Below are 18027 nucleotides of genomic sequence, written 5' to 3'. Positions count from 1 at the left end.
AAAAAAAGTAGGAAAAAACGCCTCCGCTCGTTCCAATAAAACTGTGACGCCAGAGAGGCGATCTTTCGACCCGGCTTACACGGCCGATAACACAGCGCACGAGGGGCTTATTCATGCGCCGCCCACGCAAAAAAGCGCAAAGGGCGTAGTCAGCGCCCAGACCTGTTCGATAGCCGAACTCGTTTCACTGCGCGTTCGGGCTCCGCTGTGCCTTGATAAAAATAAATAAAGATAAGGAAAAGGAAGCGGAGGAGGGCTGGGAAGAATGAGAGGAGCGTCTCAGACAGCGCGCGCGCGCTCCACGGTGGAGAAGCCAAGTTACCCGCTTCTTTTTCGCTCGCTGACGAGTCTCTCACAGGGGCGTTCCTCTCGCCGCGCTCTGGCGGAATGTGTAGGCCGGAAGAAAACAAATTAAACACAAAATAAAGGTTACATCAGAGAAGCGGGGGAGGGAAATGACTCGAGAGGAGCGGCGACGTTACGCGGAGCGCTACGGGGGCAAGAGAAGCGCGTCCAGCGCACCAAGAAACACCGTTACGAGCCGAGCGACCTACGGGCGTAACGCGGGCAGCACTCAGAGCAGCTAGAGAGCCAGCCAGCTGCGCTCTGCGCGACGGACGCGGCTACGGCACAATGAACAACGGTTGGGGCCGTGACCGGAACGAATTCCATTTCACAAACACGCCGCGTCGAAAAGAATGAAACAGACGAAAGAAAACAAACACACACACAGAAAAAGGACGGGCAGTGCTGGAGGCTCGCACCGCACGGGCCGTCACGTCACGCAAGCGGCCGCACAGACTAGCTGCGGAAACATCCATCGCGCGCACGCAAAGGAACTCGCTGCGCCAAGATGAAAAGAGAGAGAGAGAAAAAAAAAACGCGACTTTCGCCAACTACCGATAAACCTGCCGCCGAGACACCGTAGGTTGGCGTGCGGCACGGGAGCTGTGAGAAGAAAAAAAAAGCCACAGGCGCGCCGCTACTGAGTGACGTTACAAGGAGCCTGTCGAACGGTGCGATTGATTTTGGTCTGCAACAACGTCGCGGACCTTCCCCTCCTTCGTCGCGACACTTTCGAGGTCAGCCCGTCTTAATTACCGTGCGAACCGGGCCAGGTTAAGGGGGAGGAAATACGACGATCAACAGCGTCCTCGGAGGAAGTGCGAAACATCTTGGCACCGCAAGCGAGTGCTGCTCGCAGCTGTAGCGGTCCAAAATGAGCGAATTAAGTCGGAGTCCCTGCATAGCGTGACAGGAGCCCGACCAAAGCAAACAGGCAAAGTGACAGGCGCGCTTCGATTGAGTCCCGCACGGAGCGCGTCTTTCTTCCAGAGCGGGTGGGTAATAATCGCGCACTGCTCTCACGGCCACCAGGGGGGAGATAAAATCATACTACCCACACAGAAGCATTGGTACGCAATAATAACACGTGGAAAGCTTCACTGCATATCCAGTGTCAAGAGATTGCTTGTGTCAACGGTCATCAGAGAAGGGGGGGATAGCCAGAGACACACACTGCTTTAGGGAAGGACAAGCTTGGCGAAGTTACTGGAAAGCAGCAACATGCGAACAGATTTTAGAAGTCATTCTCACCCGTTGTAGGCCGTCTTGACACGAATTTCGTTGCCTTCGCCGTCAGTCATCTTGGAGGCCGAATTAATTACTCAGGGAGAAGCAGATTGATGCCCGTGGTCAACTTGCGGGTGAGGCGCGCAGCGACGGCTCATAGGATCGCGGTTTTCGCGAACTAAAGGGGCTAGAAGTGTCGCAGACAGCGCGTCCGCGACGTTGATTTCACAGTCCTCAACCGCTCGGACATATTAGCACCTGCAGCGCGCCCAACTTCTACACAAACATCCCAATGAGTCAAAGTAGAAATTCCACTGCCGCCATGCTGGGTTGTGCCACAAACGGAAGCGGAAATGCCGATTCTTATGCACTCTCTTTTCCTCTTATAACAAATTTACAACATCAAAATATTATTAGGCACCTAAAACAAAGCAACTGAATTTTGCATGTGACTGCCTACAGCTGCAAATTGTTATCGCCTTGTAATGTTTTAAGTGCACTGAAATGTAGCGCCGCTTAACGGTGAAGCCTAAATTCAGAGGGACACGTATGTCTAAGCCGGGATCGTCTGCTGCAATCATTTCGCACAAGGAATAAATGGATGACACTGGATAACTGCAGATTCGAGGTGAGAAGCTCCACCGCGGGTGAGTTTCTGTTCTTGTGGGTTGTGCGAGAGTTTAAAACAGAGTTGTAGAGCATTGTTACGCTCTAGAAATCTACACACGACAGCGTGGTAGCAAGCAGAGTATTTACCATGGCTCAACAGGAGTAAACATTGATTGGACACTAAAAAGCAACGCTCATTCACTGTTTTTTTGCGCTGCTTTTGACTGAACGGTGTTACGGCTGCGCATGATTTGGTGCCTTGCAATTCGCACGCAGCATATATGAAAAGTTACCGAGGTTTCGTTCAGTAGTACGTCCGATCGAGCGTTGAAGAACTAAGCGCACCTGCCAATTTCATCCATTCATTTATGTCGCACGTTGGCGCTTTTGATAACGTTTTCTGGTTTTATTTTTCCATTCGAAACAGTGCACGATGTTATGCTTTGTTCTATGTATCATCAATAGATTTTCTTCTCGGTGCCGTCGGTTTTTAAGCTCGCCTGTGTGCTTGAAGGAACCACCGGGATATCAGAGCATATGTGCTGACCTGTTACGCAAAATGTCGCGAGGGCGTTTCAGACGACAGCTCAACGCAACATATGCCTCCTGGTTCCAGACGGTACGCCGCGACGCCTCGCTTGTATCGATCTGAATGAACTCTTCGACGAGCTTCGATTCATGTGAAACAGTCTATCGGAGGCACGTACACTTACGCACGACAGCAATACATGTACTCAAAAACATTTTAACCTGCCCTAGTCACCAGACGTTTTGTTCTGACCAAGACACGTACGTTTGCTTTTAACGCCTATTATAGTCCTCAGCGCTGTTGGTCTCTTATTTTATAGATGCTGGAGCTAACGAGCGGAAACCGTGTAGACCGCTAAAATGCGTTGCTGCATAAATGTGCGGGGTCGAGCGCTGACACAGGGTTCCAGGAAAATGCATCGAAACCTCAGCGATTTGGCAATGATTCGTGCTTCTGAATCGCGCGGCGGGTCGAGCAGCAATGAAAAAGCGCACAGGATAAGATTTCATTAAGCTAAACACATAACCTTCCAGGACATGTAGCGAGAAAACCTGGTCAAAGCACAGCAGAAAAACGCAAGTGATGTGTGAAATCGATAAACAGTTATTTCCTTGTCAGAGGACACATGTTGATTAACATGCCTGCCAGTGTTCTGGTGATATGAAGCGCACACTGAAAAATACTGCAACGAGAAGCTGTCAGTGCCGACAAGTGGACCTTTTCTGCTGGCTACATTACATGTGTTGCTCTATCGAAAAACGTTTACCGATATCCTGAACGCGGTATATTGTTTTGCTTACCAGAACTATATGTTGCTTCAGGAGAACAAGCATATTATGCACCGAGCTCAGTGCAGAGATGCAAGTCCTTTCAATCTTATTCCCATCTCTTTTCTGTATTGCTGGCATGGGTCGGTGTGTGCTGTCCATGCTTGTCAAAGCACAGGTGCGCATTCAGGCAGGTGGACATGAAATGCTGAGGCTGAAAGTAATTGAATGTTCTTTTCATGCCATCCAGCTAGTGCTATGTGTCATTTCACATCACTCATAATAGTGCTCTTGTGTGCTGCACAATTCGTTTGTTGTTTTTGTTTCAAAAGAAGCCATGCAAGCCCAGTGCTTGCTGAGCAACTGATTTTGCTGTGTTGCAGAAAATAACCGTTTTGTGAATCGGTGCTTCCATGTCATAAAGACAACTTTTTCTGCTCTTATAGACTGTAACATGTGCACTCACACTCATACGGCTTTCAGTTCCCCACTAGTTTTAATAACCGAACATGCAGTCCACCACATCTGCACTACCAATCACGTGATCACATGTCCCAGGAACATCTCAGCAATGTCCTTATGAGCATGCTTGAAGAACTATAAGTTCAACTCCCAATTAATTCATTTCTTCAGTGCGGTTAAGTAATGGAGGTTTGGTTTGATTTATGGGGTTTAACGTCCCAAAGCGACTCAGGCTATGAGAGATGCCATAGTGAAGGGCTGCAGAAATTCTGACCACCTGAGGTTCTTTAACGTGCACTGACATCGCACAGTACACGGGCCTCTAGAATTTTGCCTCCGTTGAAATTCGACCGCCGCGGCCGGGATCGAACCCGCATCTTTCGGGTCAGCAGCCGAGCGCCATAACCACTGAGCCACCGCGGCGGCCAAGTAATGGAGACCATCGCAATTGTATACTATTTTTCAGCTTTATCTGGTGAGAAAAGCCATTTTTTTTAGCCAAAATTCCTGCAACTGAACAAATTCATTAGCATTGTGTACCAGAGCTGTCGGAATTCATGGCATCAAAGAAAGGTTTTACAGAATCACTATTATTGGTCCGTCGGTATGTAGCATCACTGTGACCCTTTATTTATTTAGTTATTTTGCCCTTTAACTGCTTATTTGCACCTTGCCCTCTATTATTAAAATACAACTAAAAAGAAAAACACTTTAAAACATGTTCTATTACGCTTTGGGATCTTGTTTTTCTTATCGAACAATTCACCAGGTGTAGCCAGTGAAGTTGCTGGTCTCAAGTCGTCACCACTAGTAATGCATAAAGGTGTATGTTGAGTCTTCACAGGTGCCTGATGTTTATACCATTTCACTTTATGATAAAATCATCTTTTTAGCGACATTACCATATCTGACATCTTTGAAAGAAGGGAGACACATTATTTTGAGGTTTACAATCTCATTAAGAAATGCACAGACAAGTAGCAGAGTGCTCGAGTATCATTTGCCAAGTGATCATGAAGGGCTCACTGAAAAATCGCTCTGTCTCCATGATTTGCCTTGGAAGCTTGCAGAGTAACATGGAGGCTCGCAAGCGTCCCTTCTCCGGACACCAAGACTCCTCTGAAGACAGCACTGTGGCTCGAGACAGGAATCCGCTGCTCGAGGATGGCCGATCATCCGGGGATGGCCATCCTCACGACAAAAGCCAGCTGGGAGGTGTGCGTGAGGAGTGGCGCAGTATTGCACTCCTGTTGTTCCTGTACGTGCTTCAGGGCATCCCCTTGGGCCTCGGCTCAGCTGTGCCCCTGCTGCTCCAGAACAGGCACGTCAGCTACAAGGTCGGAAATTGATTCACAAAAAGAATGCCTTTCAGTGACGTCATTTGCGGTGTTGTAAGAATGTTTAAAAAAAAAAAAGGCAGTAGAAAAAAAGGCTGCGGTACTCAAACAAGAAAACTGAAAAAGAGGGGGAATTTAGAGCTAATCACACGCATTTGCATCATAGATTTGTTTATTGAAACCTGCAACACTCTCTTACTTAGCATTTCATGCTTAAAAATATGTGGGACACTGGCTCTGTGTCTTAAGGATGCTGTAGTAGAAAACATATGCCCCACTACAGTTCTGCATACCATAAGGGGCCGTAGCTCTTGCGGACAGGTGGCCCACCATAGCTGATGATCATACAGCATTGAATACATCCTACAAAATGTAACGCGTGATGTGGTGTTGCCTGTCATCATTTTTTTTACTGTGTACAAGTCATACATGCTTGTGTAGTATTTCATTTCAGTATGGGCCTGGCAGTAACTGATGCACAGTGGAGGGCATCATATAATACCTCGCATTTTAACCATGGGGGTATCTCAAGGGAAGCAAAGTGCAGAGACACCTGTGTACTGAGATGTCTGTGCAATGCAAAGAATAGCAGGTGTTCAGAATGAACTAGGAATCCTCCGCTACAGCATGCCTCACGGCCGAAATATTGCTTTGAAGGTGTAAAAGTGCATTACACTTTAGCTTCTGGGACACCTGGGCACCAAAACTTTGTTTTACATTACTCCTTTGAAAAGCATCCTTCTTCTGCTGTCATGCAGGAACAAGCCCTGTTCAGCTTTGTCTCGTGGCCCTTCAGTGTGAAGCTTCTGTGGGCGCCTATCGTCGACTCGCTTTACTCAAACCGCTTTGGGCGGCGCAAGTCGTGGCTGGTGCCCACGCAGTACGCCATCGGCCTGTCCTTTTTCTGGCTGTCGTCGCACGTGCGGGCCTTGCTCGGTGACGAAGAAGGCAGCACAGCTGAACCGAGCATCCTATTGCTGACAGTCATCTTTTTTGCACTCAACTTCCTGGCAGCTACTCAGGACATCGCTGTGGATGGCTGGGCTCTTACAATGCTCTCGAGGTGGGTGAGCACACAGCATTTTTATGCAGTGGCGTGTTTACATGTGAAATCTATTTTCCCGGCAATACTACTGTGCTTTCATTCCCAGTATGTAATGAGATGCACCTCATTTGGCACCATTCCTTTGTTGACATGTGTTATGCTGCTGCTTTATACTGCGTAGTAGAAACCACTTCTGTGGGTTGGTATGGCAGCATGGATGAAAGAGCAGAATGCAAGGAGACAAAGGTCTAGCGCCTTTGATGGCACTGCATTTTTTTCATGCCTGATTCATGCATTTCCGTATTCATTTCCTTGGGGTGGCAACATTTGCATAGAAAGAATTGCAGCAAAGTTCCAGCAAGAATGCAAACAGTTCTGCCATAGGCATGAACCCCTCCTAAAATATTGTTAGCACAGGAATATTGCCCAAAGAATAGATGCCTGGTGCATTCACATTAAAATGCTATCAGGAACTTGCGTGTGGTTTATTCATGTGTGCTATTCATGCTTACTGCTTTCAAGCTAAGCCCTTATTAAAAAACAATTTCGCAGCTATTGTGAAGCACTTAGCTTCAGATGTGAATGCAGTGGCAGCATGCGAGGTTTTATGCAGTTCTTGTGTAGAGAGTTTGCAAATGCTTTTGCTGAAGGATGTTCTTCGTCCTTTACAAAGAAAGGTATGCAACACTACAAATGGCCCCTCTGTTTTGCTTTCCCAGGAGGCATGTTGGCTATGCGTCTACGTGTAACTCAGTGGGCCAGACTGCCGGCTACTTCCTGGGCAATGTCGTCTTCTTGGCCCTTGAGTCAGCTGACTTTTGCAACCGCTACCTCAGGTCTACTCCTCACAAGGATGGCATCGTCACCCTTGATGGTAAGAGGCATTGTGCTACTATCACAGTCCTTCTTGCGGGGCATGTAAGTAGAGGCTTTCGCTTGCGTAGATAGACAGGCCAGTAATTCATGGAAGCTTTTTCATCCCTGCACATGCTTCTGTTTGAGAAGTATATTGCCCTGATTTGCAAAAAGTGTTTTTAATCATGCTGCACAAGCTTGCACAGGTACATTTGAGAAAGTTGAGGTTATTACACAGTAAACTAAAATGTAAATTGCAGGCTCTTTGGATTATGGCAGCACACAGCAAATTCTGCCTTGTGAGACTGCTTTTAGAGGAACGGAAGTCATGTCGACGCCGGGAACATTTTGCAGATGTGATCTTTTGACATCTTTGCATAGGACACACACATCCTACACACTGCTTCATACTCATGAAACTAGACGAACCCCTTGCGAAGCATGCAGAGATGAGCTTGCAGTAAACTACATTCTTTCTTCGTGCACAAGACTTCAGAGAAAAAGAGAAAAGCATTTCATGCCATTTTGCATCCAATACATTCCCCTTCACCCTAGCTTACTTTTAGGAGAAAATGCAGTTGTAGATCTTTTATGTCTTTTAATAAAGTTCCTGGAAGAAGGGAATGTTTTAAATTGTAACTTTTTTAAAACTTTCAGTCCTTTAGCACAACAGACACTTCAGACCGTATGTTTGGTGCTGCCTTGTCCACTTATGCGCAACAAAATCTCAACAAACCAACCCAATGTGAAATTCTGGACAGTGATGAAAGTACAGTGTTGATTTAGATCCCAAAAATTGTAAATTACAGGTTTTTGAATAACAGGATTACTACATTTCCAACGTAAGATAAACTGATACTGTGACCATAATAAGAGGCTAACAATAGGTTAACAGTGGACAAAAATGTGAACATGTAGTGGGTAATTGAACGTGTTAGTCCACTTCAAGCATTCTCATTTTGATAGACCAGATTTCTTGTTACAGTTTGGAATAAAGTAGAGTGGAGCTAGTTTTCCAAACTTTTCAGAGCTCGAAATTCCGCACCAACTTTCCCAACCTTCAGTTCTAGCAAAGCAGTGCATGGAATCACCACCACAACCAAGTTAGCACGTGCACACTAAGGGTATACAACAAAACGGCTATTGCCGACATTTTCTCTGCACGGTACGCTAAGAAAAGCAAATTTCTTTAGTTTCGCATGCGGCATAGACAGGAAATTCTTGTTTTGTAGCTATGACCTTGTATTTTACCAAATGTATTACGTCTGTTTGCAGCAACATTTCTGGGGAATCAGGTTGCAACTCGGTGCTTGTGTTTTGGCTGCAGGGTTCCTGTATTTCTGGGGCATTGTGTTCATGGTGACAACCACCCTGGTTGCCCTGCTCAAGCACGAGCGAGACGCCAGTGCTGCTGAAGACGCTGCCGACGGCCACCCCGATTTGGGTGTCGCCCAGACGTACAAGATGGCACTGCGCATCTTCCATCTTCCCAGTGTCCGAATCTTGTGTGTCTTCGTGCTGACGTGCAAGGTGAGTGAGGCATTTGTTTCTCACTTATGTAAGCCATTCCTTTGCAGTAATAGTCGTTTGACAGCAGTCTTTTGAGGTTTATTGTCATCCATTTCCAGACATTTGAGAACTAGGCCATTAATGTGTGCTGTTGTTTTATCAAACGTTTGTTTGCACCATGCCCGTTAATTTTTTTGGTCCTTCAATGACAGTCTGACTAATCTGAATGAAAGCAAACAAAAAATATTTTTTAATGGACGCCAAAATATTTGCTATATATAATCTAACGTTTGACGAAAACTCGTCTGGTCGTGTAGAGGATCCATGTATTTAATGGAAGGAACACCGACCAAAGGTTGTTGTTAATACGAAGACGAAGATGTTTCGGCTTCCATACGGAAGCATTGATCACTCTACGGAAGCCTTGATCACTCTTGATTATGGAAGAGTGATCAATGCTTCTGTACGGAAGCCGAAATGTCTTCGTATTAACAACAACCTGTGGTCGGCGTTCCATCCGTTAGATACATGAGTTTGCTAAATGTCTTGCAGTGAAACACTGTCTTTCTGCCACCTTTAGCTTCGCTGGAGACATCACTATGTCCTTTGACAGATGGACATAATTGCCTATATCTCTAAAATTGTGTGCGCGATTGGTGAACTCGCATCAATAAATTCCGTAAAGTGCAGCCATGGAAGATGTTGTTGCCATGACTGACCATAATGCCACAGTATACTGGATAATTTTTTATTTTCTTTAAGGGGGAGGGGGGGGGGGTGGAATTTACAAGTGCATGTTGGAATAGTCCTCAGGAAATGGTGCCGCATATCCAGCAAAAAAGACTGTTAGAAGTTTAATAGGTGCAGAGGAGTGTGGTAGGCAAAGCCTGATATATAACCAGAACCGCCATTTCCTCACATCAGGTTGGGCCCGAATAGTTATCTAAAAAGGTTGAATGTGCTGCTATTTCCCATACCACTTGCTTGCTAGTAATGAATGAGTGAATGTCTGGTATGTGGATGCTGATGACGGCGAAATTCAAAAATGGTGTTGGGGTCACCTCATTTTCCTGCAGGTGGGGTTTGCAGCAGCTGACAGCGTGACGGGATTGAAGCTCCTCGAGGCCGGTGTGCACCGGGAAAACTTGGCCCTGTTGGCGATCCCCATGGTGCCCATACAGATTCTGCTACCACTCATCATAAGCAAGCACACGGCTGGCCGCAGCCCTCTTGACATCTTTCTCAAGGCCTATGCGCCCAGGTATGCAGCAGAATGCAACATATGTCTGCAGTACTGTGTTTGAGGGGCACGCAAAGAGCTTCTGTTTTCTTTTTTTTACTGTAAATCTTGCCAAAGGATGTGTCTTTACTCGCTTAATCTAATGGCGTCCTTGCTTCATCAGCTTACTGAAAATAAAGAACAGTGCTAGAGTGAAAGAAAGCTGTGAAGAAAAATGCAACAAGCAGGCTATTATGAAGTGTGAAAAAAGAAAAATAATCAGACTAGTATTAGAACAATATTGGTTGCTTACAAAAGATATAGCAACTCTGATGTCGTGCTACCTTTAGAAGTACTCCACGAATGCAAACATGTGGCTGTGATGTGCTTCAAGGCTTGTGTAAAAGTGACCTGCTAAGAAAGATGTCTTCACCCGCTGGTGGTTCATTTTAATAAGGCAACATCCTGTGGCTCTTGCAGGCTGTTACTTGGCCTGGTGTTTATGCTTGTTCTCAAGTGGACATACCACGTCAAGAATCCTGATGGCACATTCCCGTTCTACTACTACGCAGTCATTGTTCTTGTCTACGCTGTGCACCAGGTAAGGCTTGACTGATGGTGAATGGAGCGGCCATACAGTGTTTTTAAGAATGGGCATCTTGCAAGCCTGTTCCATCCTTGTCCAGTTTTGGTGAAGAAAATGCTAGTGACCATGAAAATTTGTTGTTTAGGGTTCATAGATAGCTTCGCAGTCTCTGGTGCATAATTTCATGCTCAGCTTATCAATGCGTAGAACTAGCTGCGCAACAACTCCATGTTACTGCACACAATTTTGACTGTTAAGTACTGCTGTTTTAAAACTACAATGTTTTGTAGTGCACAAGTCACTGTTTTTTCTCCCAGTGTCATATTTAGTATGTCCTGTGCAGTGATGCAACTTGCATACCGATTTTATTTCAATACCAGCATTACCTGAGTGATACGCCAATCAGGGAAGCTTTTATGACAAAAAGGATGCTGCACAAGAGTTATTTGGGTGTCTGGATGCTAATGCACATAACAGACTCACAAGTCCACCGACTGTGCAAAAAGCTACGTCTATGTACCAACCATGGAGCCTATGTACCAACTTTTTTGTGGCAGTATAGTTGCACATGAATACATTGTAGTATTTATACAAATACATGTGCAAGTTAATTATGTATCACAAAGTGTAGTGCACTTGCCTCAAGCGTGGATGTGAGTACTATGTGCTTTGACCTTCATTTGTAATGTTCTGTAGGATGCATACTGTGGATAGGATGCTAGGTTGGTGGAGTTCAATGTTCCAATGCGGCATGTGGGCAGTGAGAGATACCAAAGTGGAGGGCTTCAGTATAATTTTCACCACCTTCAGGGCATTAAACCACGTATGTTCTAAACCTTTGCCCTGCATGTACTATACCTTTATGGGCTTGTGGCTTGGTGTGTTGTTGAGCATACGAATAGCGCGTAAATGTGTGTGATTGTATTGCGCAGGTTACAGTGTACTGCATCTTTGTGTCCCTGATGGCGTTCTTTGCGAGGGTGAGTGACCCCGCCATAGGGGGAACCTACATGACACTGCTCAATACGATATGCAACCTGGGTGGAAACTGGCCCGCGACCACCGCGCTCTGGATGGTGGACAGCCTGACCTTCAAAAGCTGTGTCGGTGCATCACAAGGCTGGCCCCTGTGCTCTTCCAAGGAAGACCTGGAGGTGAGTTTCATGCCTGTAATCAACCAGCAGCAGTTTCTGCACAGTTCTCCTTTCAGCACTGGACAAGATGAGGAACATACTTTTACAATGTGTATTGATGCTGCACAGCAAATGTGCCCATCTCATGTACACTCACCAAACAGTGCGACCCAAATGCCGGCATCTCTTGTAAAAGGCACTCTTCCTCATGGCACATCATAACAGACACTACAAAAGACTGCCTGAATTCATGTGTGCCACACACCTCACAGCCTATAAGAAATACATTTGCTCCCGATATACAAAAAAAAAACAAAAACAATTCTTTGAAACCTATTTTAGAGCATAGAGAAATAACACCTTTTATTTTCTGCAGATCTTTAACCCAAAATAAAAAATAGCAATCAATTAAACCAGCTATCAGTGAAACCTGGATATAACGAAATAGAAAAAAGTGCGCAATTTTTTGTTACATCCAGGTTTTCGTTATATGCAGTTTTCGCATGAAGACTCGAAAGGGCAGTGCAGAATGGCAACCAAAATAAGAAATAAATGTAGGTCTAATCACCTTGAGAATGTTACTCGAAGTCATAACACGGAGAAATGTTTCGCGGTTGCGTTTCCGTAGCGGCTCGCACAACGCTGCTATGGTTGGTTGGTTTATGGGAGTTTAGCGCCCCAAAGCGACTAAGGCTATGAGAGATGCCGTAGTCGAGGGCTCCGGAAATTTCGACCACCTGCGGTTCTTTAACGTGCACTGACATCGCACAGTACACGGGCCTCTAGAATTTCTCCTCCAAAGAAATTCAACCGCCGCGGCCGGGATCGAACCCGTGTCTTTCGGGTCAGCAGCCGAACACCATAACCACTGAACCACCGCGGCGGTTACAACGCTGCTATGAGTGGGTAGGCGGGGGAGTCGGAGACACTGCATGCCAGGCTAGAGGAGAGTGCGCTACCACCGCTAGAACGGCCATAGAGGTATTTGCTTCTTCCCACACGTTCCTACTCTCTTATTAGCCCACAACTGTTGCCCCAGGAAGAGGATTTTTCGCCTTGTGTCGCCAGCACTCTCCACCGTCCCCGCTTCTGAAGTGCGAGAACACTGCGTGTTACATCAACTGCTGTTAGTCGTTGCAATCGTAAACGTTTTTCTCTAATGCCAGTTCATGTTTTATCGTTATGAAATTTTAACGCGATTTGGCCAAATTTCAAGTAACGCAACGCTAGCTAACAGATAATTGGTATAATGAATTCCTTATATTAAGGTCAACCACTGCAACATCTTCTTTACATAGAGTTCTCAAATACATGCACTTCAATGGGGGCGCTGCTGCATGGAGGTTCGTTACATCCAGGTTTATATTTCCCCAAGCCTTTCTTTGCTTGAGGGACTATCAATTTCTTATGTGTTTACTCTGTCAAACCTCTCATGTCCCCTATTTCTGTCTGCTAATGCCGTATGGCAAGTCATGCTTGAAGCCAAAACAAAGTGTTCTGTGGAACGTTTCTCGCAGACATGCACCGGTCAGGGGGGCACCTGCGAGACCTCCATAGACGGCTACAACATTGAGATGGTGCTCTGCATTTTGCTTGGTTTCCTGTGGCTTCTGTACGCTCGGCGGCGAGCACATTGGCTCCAGTCTCTGCCACAGTCAGCTTGGAAGTGCACTTGACTGCATTGAGGTATGTATGTGTAAGGATGCACCATTCATCTTGAGCAGGCATCTGCTATCACTTTTTCACAGGCTAGTGTTAGCCTTCTCCGTACCACATTATGCCGCATTGGCCATTTAACCGAGTTTATAAGTGCCAAATGCTTTCAGCTCTTAAATTGCAAGATTGCAAACTCCTTTGGACTGCTCTGAAACTTGTTGGAATTTTGTTCAAAACTTTGCCTAGAGAAATGATCTGTATAAACAGCCAGTTCATGCCGGTGGTTTGGTCAAACAGTAAAAGTCTGCTGTGCTAAGCCAGCTGCTCTGACAGCTGTGGAGCACACAGAGAATATAATTTAAAGTATGGACACCAATCTCTGATTGTACACGTTGCTTCTTTGTAGCGTTGGGCAAGGCATTAGTAAAAATAAATTGTCGTGTGGAATTTGCTTGCACCCGGTTAATAATTTACAATAGAATTTCTTCTCGTGTTGTTTCAGTTTCAGCAGCCTACTGGTGGCTATGACATCAAAATTCAGATCACGCAAGGCATAAAGAAACTGCAATATTATGGCTGCTTGTTCATTTGTTGTCATTCCTACTCTTGGGACAGGCTCACGCAAGAACTTCAGTGAATTAAAGCAGTTAGGAGGTGATTATACCATAATTTTTTGCGTTTTTTGTGACTTGAACTGAACTTTGATGTCATAGCTGCCGTCGGCTGTTGCAACACAAGCAAATTAATAATAAATTGTTTACCAGGCATAGGTAAATCCCATGTGGCAGTCCATATGTACCAATGTCCTGCACGTCATTGGAAAGAGAAAAAGCAAGCTACGAAGAATTCAGTGTACCTAATTCTTATACTGTTCTAAAGACATATTAGCCAGATTTTGCCCCTTTTTTTGCAGCTAATTCTTATACTGTTCTAAAGACATATTAGCCAGATTTTGCCCCTTTTTTTGCAGGCGCTAGGTTCTACCATGAACGATGACGACAGGAACTCCATAGGAAACATTGAAGCTGGCTGCCACATCTTCACCACTCATGTCTAGTGCGAAGCTTGCATCATGCCAGGCCATGCCTTAGCTCTCTAGGCATTGGGACATTGTGCATTCATTATGTGAAAACACATTCCAACATTTACAAGTGCATCTGTTAGACCTTAAAACTGTGCCCTGTACAAACATGCTTGCACTTTCCCTTGAGACTGCTATAAGAGTGTGTCATGGAACTGAAAATGCTGTGGCTGTTTTGTTTGTTTATTATCAGAAAACGTTTTGAGCAGGTTACACATTGCATGGCTTTCCTATCTTTAGTAGTGGCAACTGGAACTTGGCATAGCAACTACAATGCATTAAAGGATGTTTGCATTACTAAAACCATCCTAAATTGGTAGCTTGTCAAAGTTATTTCTTAGCGTCAAATGAATGAAAACAACAAGCCTGCCTCATGTTAAGGTTTTGTGCAATGTTCTTGCACATCCTTACCTTGGAAACTCTGGAGGAGGGGCTGTATGAAAAATGCAATTAGAAATTAGTGGTTATGGTACTGAAGGGCCATACATCATGATGATGTATGGCTTCTCTATGTCAAGACTATAAGTGAAAATTAAAGTCTTTCAGTCTGTTTTGTGGCAAAGAAACAACATACAATTTTCACTTTTTTTTTTAAGGCTTGTGTGTACAGTCATGCCTCACTGAAATGTGTACAGGGAAAGTGTGTAAACTTTTGGCAAGAGTGAATAGAAATTTTCATCGGATAACTTCAAAGCGAATATTTCAGATATATCTGGCACACGGAAAACGTTGGAACAGCACAATATGAATTTTCAAAATCATGTACTGTTCAGACACACAAGGCCGTTACTTGAAAAAGAAAAAGAATGCAATGAAGCTTTATCATGCTTATTGAAGTTGTGTAGACCTTTTGTGCAAATACTGTCTAAAATAAGCGGAGTCAACCTACCCGCAGAGCCGACCTGTTTGTGGGACCTCCAAAAGTTGGTCTTAATTGCGATTGCATCGTTGTACAGCTGCTATTTTTAACCAGTGACTCCATGAACTCTTGCGAGGCACCGGTTCCACATGCTTGCATACCTATTTCCCCACGTCAGGCATCAGGAAGGGGCACTGTGATACCCCCCCATTCTTTTGTGCCGTCGTGCTCGGTTAGTGAATTTCACATGAAAGTGCGGCCACAGCTGCTGCAGTTAGCTCAGACTTGTCCCGGTGAAGTCAAGGCAGTGCATGTCATCTGATTAGTGTATGCTGCCATGCCAGTTTCAGTGAGTTTACCACCTGGCAGGTACACATCTGGGCACCGTGCTAACGCTTGATTGTGTGTGTTGCCATGCGCGTGCGCAGACTGGCTCCGGCATATGCATGGGTGCGCCGCATCCCGTAGGGGGTACAGCCTTTGTCAAAGTTTAACGTTCATGAGGTTTTGCCTCTAGGCACGCTGTCTGGCTCATTATGCATCCCTAACTTGGGAGGGTAAGGTTGTAGACCAGTTGGTGAGACGTAACAACTAAAAACCACAACAGACACGGGATGGAGGCAGACGACAACACAGGGCGGTACTTGGAAGTACCGTCCTGTGTTGTCACCTGCCTCCGTCCTGCGTCTCTTGCAGTTTTTAGTCGTTGTGCATCCCTAATGCCCAAATCCTTCAAGGTACGAGGAACATTGGTCCTTGCCCCTCTGAAGGTCAGAACTGGCACGGATGCTACAACAGCCTCACTACACTGCTAAGAAGCAAGCCCCCTCAGGCTCTAAAGTAAAAAAAATATCTACTATTCGTACAATTCTAGAAGTGTAGCTTTGGGTGCATTATACACAACCTGGCCATGGACAGGAACAGGTTACGCAGTGTAGCAGCGAGCATATGCGAGAATTGCATGTTTACTCTTGTTTGCATGATCTATTGCCAGGCTACGCTAAACTGACCAAAAACAAGCTCAGTTGGTTACATTTAATGGTGCCCTTCGTGAACTAGTGTCTGAATAAGTTTTTTCATAAGAGCTTCTGATTTCCAGAGCATAGACCTGCATGCAATGCCATTCATGGTTTTGTGACATGGTGCACTTCAGACAATGAACTTCTTGACAGCAAGCTGCCCTACTGTTTGCACAACACAGAATGCCATACCACTGTGCACACAAAACTGATCTGTATCATGTTAATACTACCAGGTCTGGCAGGTTGCGCTGTTTTTGTTCGTATGCAAAGTGCTTGCTACAGAACCTGCAGGCACAAAGTCTTGCATTCACACTCCTTAATTTAAAACAAGATTGCGATCGGTATTACTGGTTCATATAGAGTCATCTCAAAACATGTCTGTCATTGCCAAGTGACCAGTTAACCATACAGGTTTCGTGATGCTAGTCCAGTCCAGTGTGGGGCAAAGCAGGCCTTCACAATCCTTCCAAGCTGTAGAAATCTCTAAGGTGACATAATACGTAAAAATCAGGGAAAGGGATGTTCAACCAGGCCTTCAACTTGCCAGTCTTAAGTCTCAGTGGGCTCACAATTCCCCTACCACCCAAACATGCACACACCACTTTGCAAGTTTTCCATGTTTTCAAGGTCTCTAACACAGTGTCTTTTTTGTACCTTAAGTCAGTTGTTGTGGTTTACACACGTGTACATTCTCTGAACTGCAATTACTTAATTTTACCAATGCATTTGGAAAAATCTAACATTAGTTGACCAATCGTGCCAGATGACCTTTACAGACCCTAGGAAATTTGTGATCACTCTAGGAAACCATTTTCAGCGCTATTTCATTCAGCCATTGTTCTTCACAAAACAAGCTAGTCCGATAGACAACAATACTTTCGACAATCTGCACAAGTATTTCAAGCAAATTTGTTAGCCTTTCTTGAAAAGCTTGCAAAGTTTAAGATGTGGCTCTTCTAACTTCAGTTCAAATTGCACTGCGCCAAAAGAAAACTATGTTCAACACTTATATGATTCACTTGGTGACAGATATTTATTGAAGTCAATAAAAAAAAGGCTTGTTTCATGTCTGTGCTCAATTGTATGTAATCTTTGTATATCTGAAGACGGGCAACATACACTGCATCATAAAGAAAATGTGGTCTGTTAAAGCAGTGGAAAAAAAAAGTTCAAGACAACATAAATACAATAAAATTAGAAGACACCAAGTGTGCCACAATGAAGAACACCATTTCTACTACGGCATAACAACCATCACTATGCACTGCCCTGACACGGTAAACTTGCTGTATGCCAGTACAGTGCTAGAACAAAAAACAATACACACAACTGATAAATAGATTCAGAAAACTACACACTCGTCACACAACATACCAACCTATACATCAACAATCCCGCTGCATAAAACTTCACTCTGCAAAAAATACACTTTTTTTTACACCGGAGCATCTCAACCTTTGTAAGAACTTTGGCACACCGCTTGCCCTTTGTCCACACTATAGACCTGCATCGACACTGAACACTGTAATATGAAACCTCTCTTGATATAACCTTGTAGAAGTGGGCTAGCTTTACATGTGAAGCAAGCTCAAGACTTGGTGCTAGGCCTCCATTTTTTGGCTTAAAATTGCCAGGGATGTCATTTGGTCTGTGTTGACATGGCACAGACTCCCGAAAAGCATGTGAACATTACTTGGCAGGGGAGATCTCCCCCTTAGCTGCTTGTATTCTACGACGGACTGCCACTGATCCAACACCCAAACGAATCATTTCGGCTCCTGGCCAC

General features: G+C 45.0%; 2 protein-coding genes across 4 annotated transcripts in view; one reads left to right on the top strand and one right to left on the bottom strand.

The window, feature by feature from the left end:
• Nucleotides 1-1928, bottom strand: part of aPKC (protein kinase C iota type) — a 41058-nt gene extending 39130 nt beyond the window's left edge. For both annotated transcript variants that reach the window (XM_089574498.1, XM_089574499.1), the window contains exon 1: nt 1597-1928. In XM_089574498.1, coding sequence (XP_089430624.1) covers nt 1597-1646 — 50 coding nt within the window. In that variant the 5' untranslated portion in view covers nt 1647-1928. The remainder of the gene's footprint in view (nt 1-1596) is intronic.
• Nucleotides 1929-2050: 122 nt separating this feature from the next.
• LOC149364546 (acetyl-coenzyme A transporter 1) lies at nt 2051-17311 on the top strand. Of its 2 annotated transcripts, none has more exons than XM_089574502.1 (10): nt 2051-2200; nt 5003-5276; nt 6035-6339; nt 7041-7195; nt 8504-8706; nt 9762-9946; nt 10385-10505; nt 11423-11644; nt 13141-13309; nt 14250-17311. In XM_089574502.1, exons 2-9 carry the CDS (start codon nt 5016-5018, stop codon nt 13297-13299), a joined length of 1611 nt encoding a protein of 536 aa, XP_089430628.1. In that variant the 5' UTR covers nt 2051-2200; nt 5003-5015; the 3' UTR covers nt 13300-13309; nt 14250-17311. The 2 variants fall into 2 exon arrangements, with proteins under 2 accessions (XP_089430628.1, XP_089430627.1); XM_089574501.1 differs by having other exon boundaries at nt 2096-2219.
• The last annotated feature ends 716 nt before the right edge of the window (nt 17312-18027 follow it).

Source organism: Amblyomma mixtum, chromosome 2 (genome assembly GCF_055824585.1).
Source record: "Amblyomma mixtum isolate Tamu chromosome 2, ASM5582458v1, whole genome shotgun sequence".
NCBI lineage: Eukaryota > Metazoa > Arthropoda > Arachnida > Ixodida > Ixodidae > Amblyomma > Amblyomma mixtum.
Note: the sequence above shows the minus strand (reverse complement) of the source record. Positions and strands in the feature narration are given on the sequence as shown.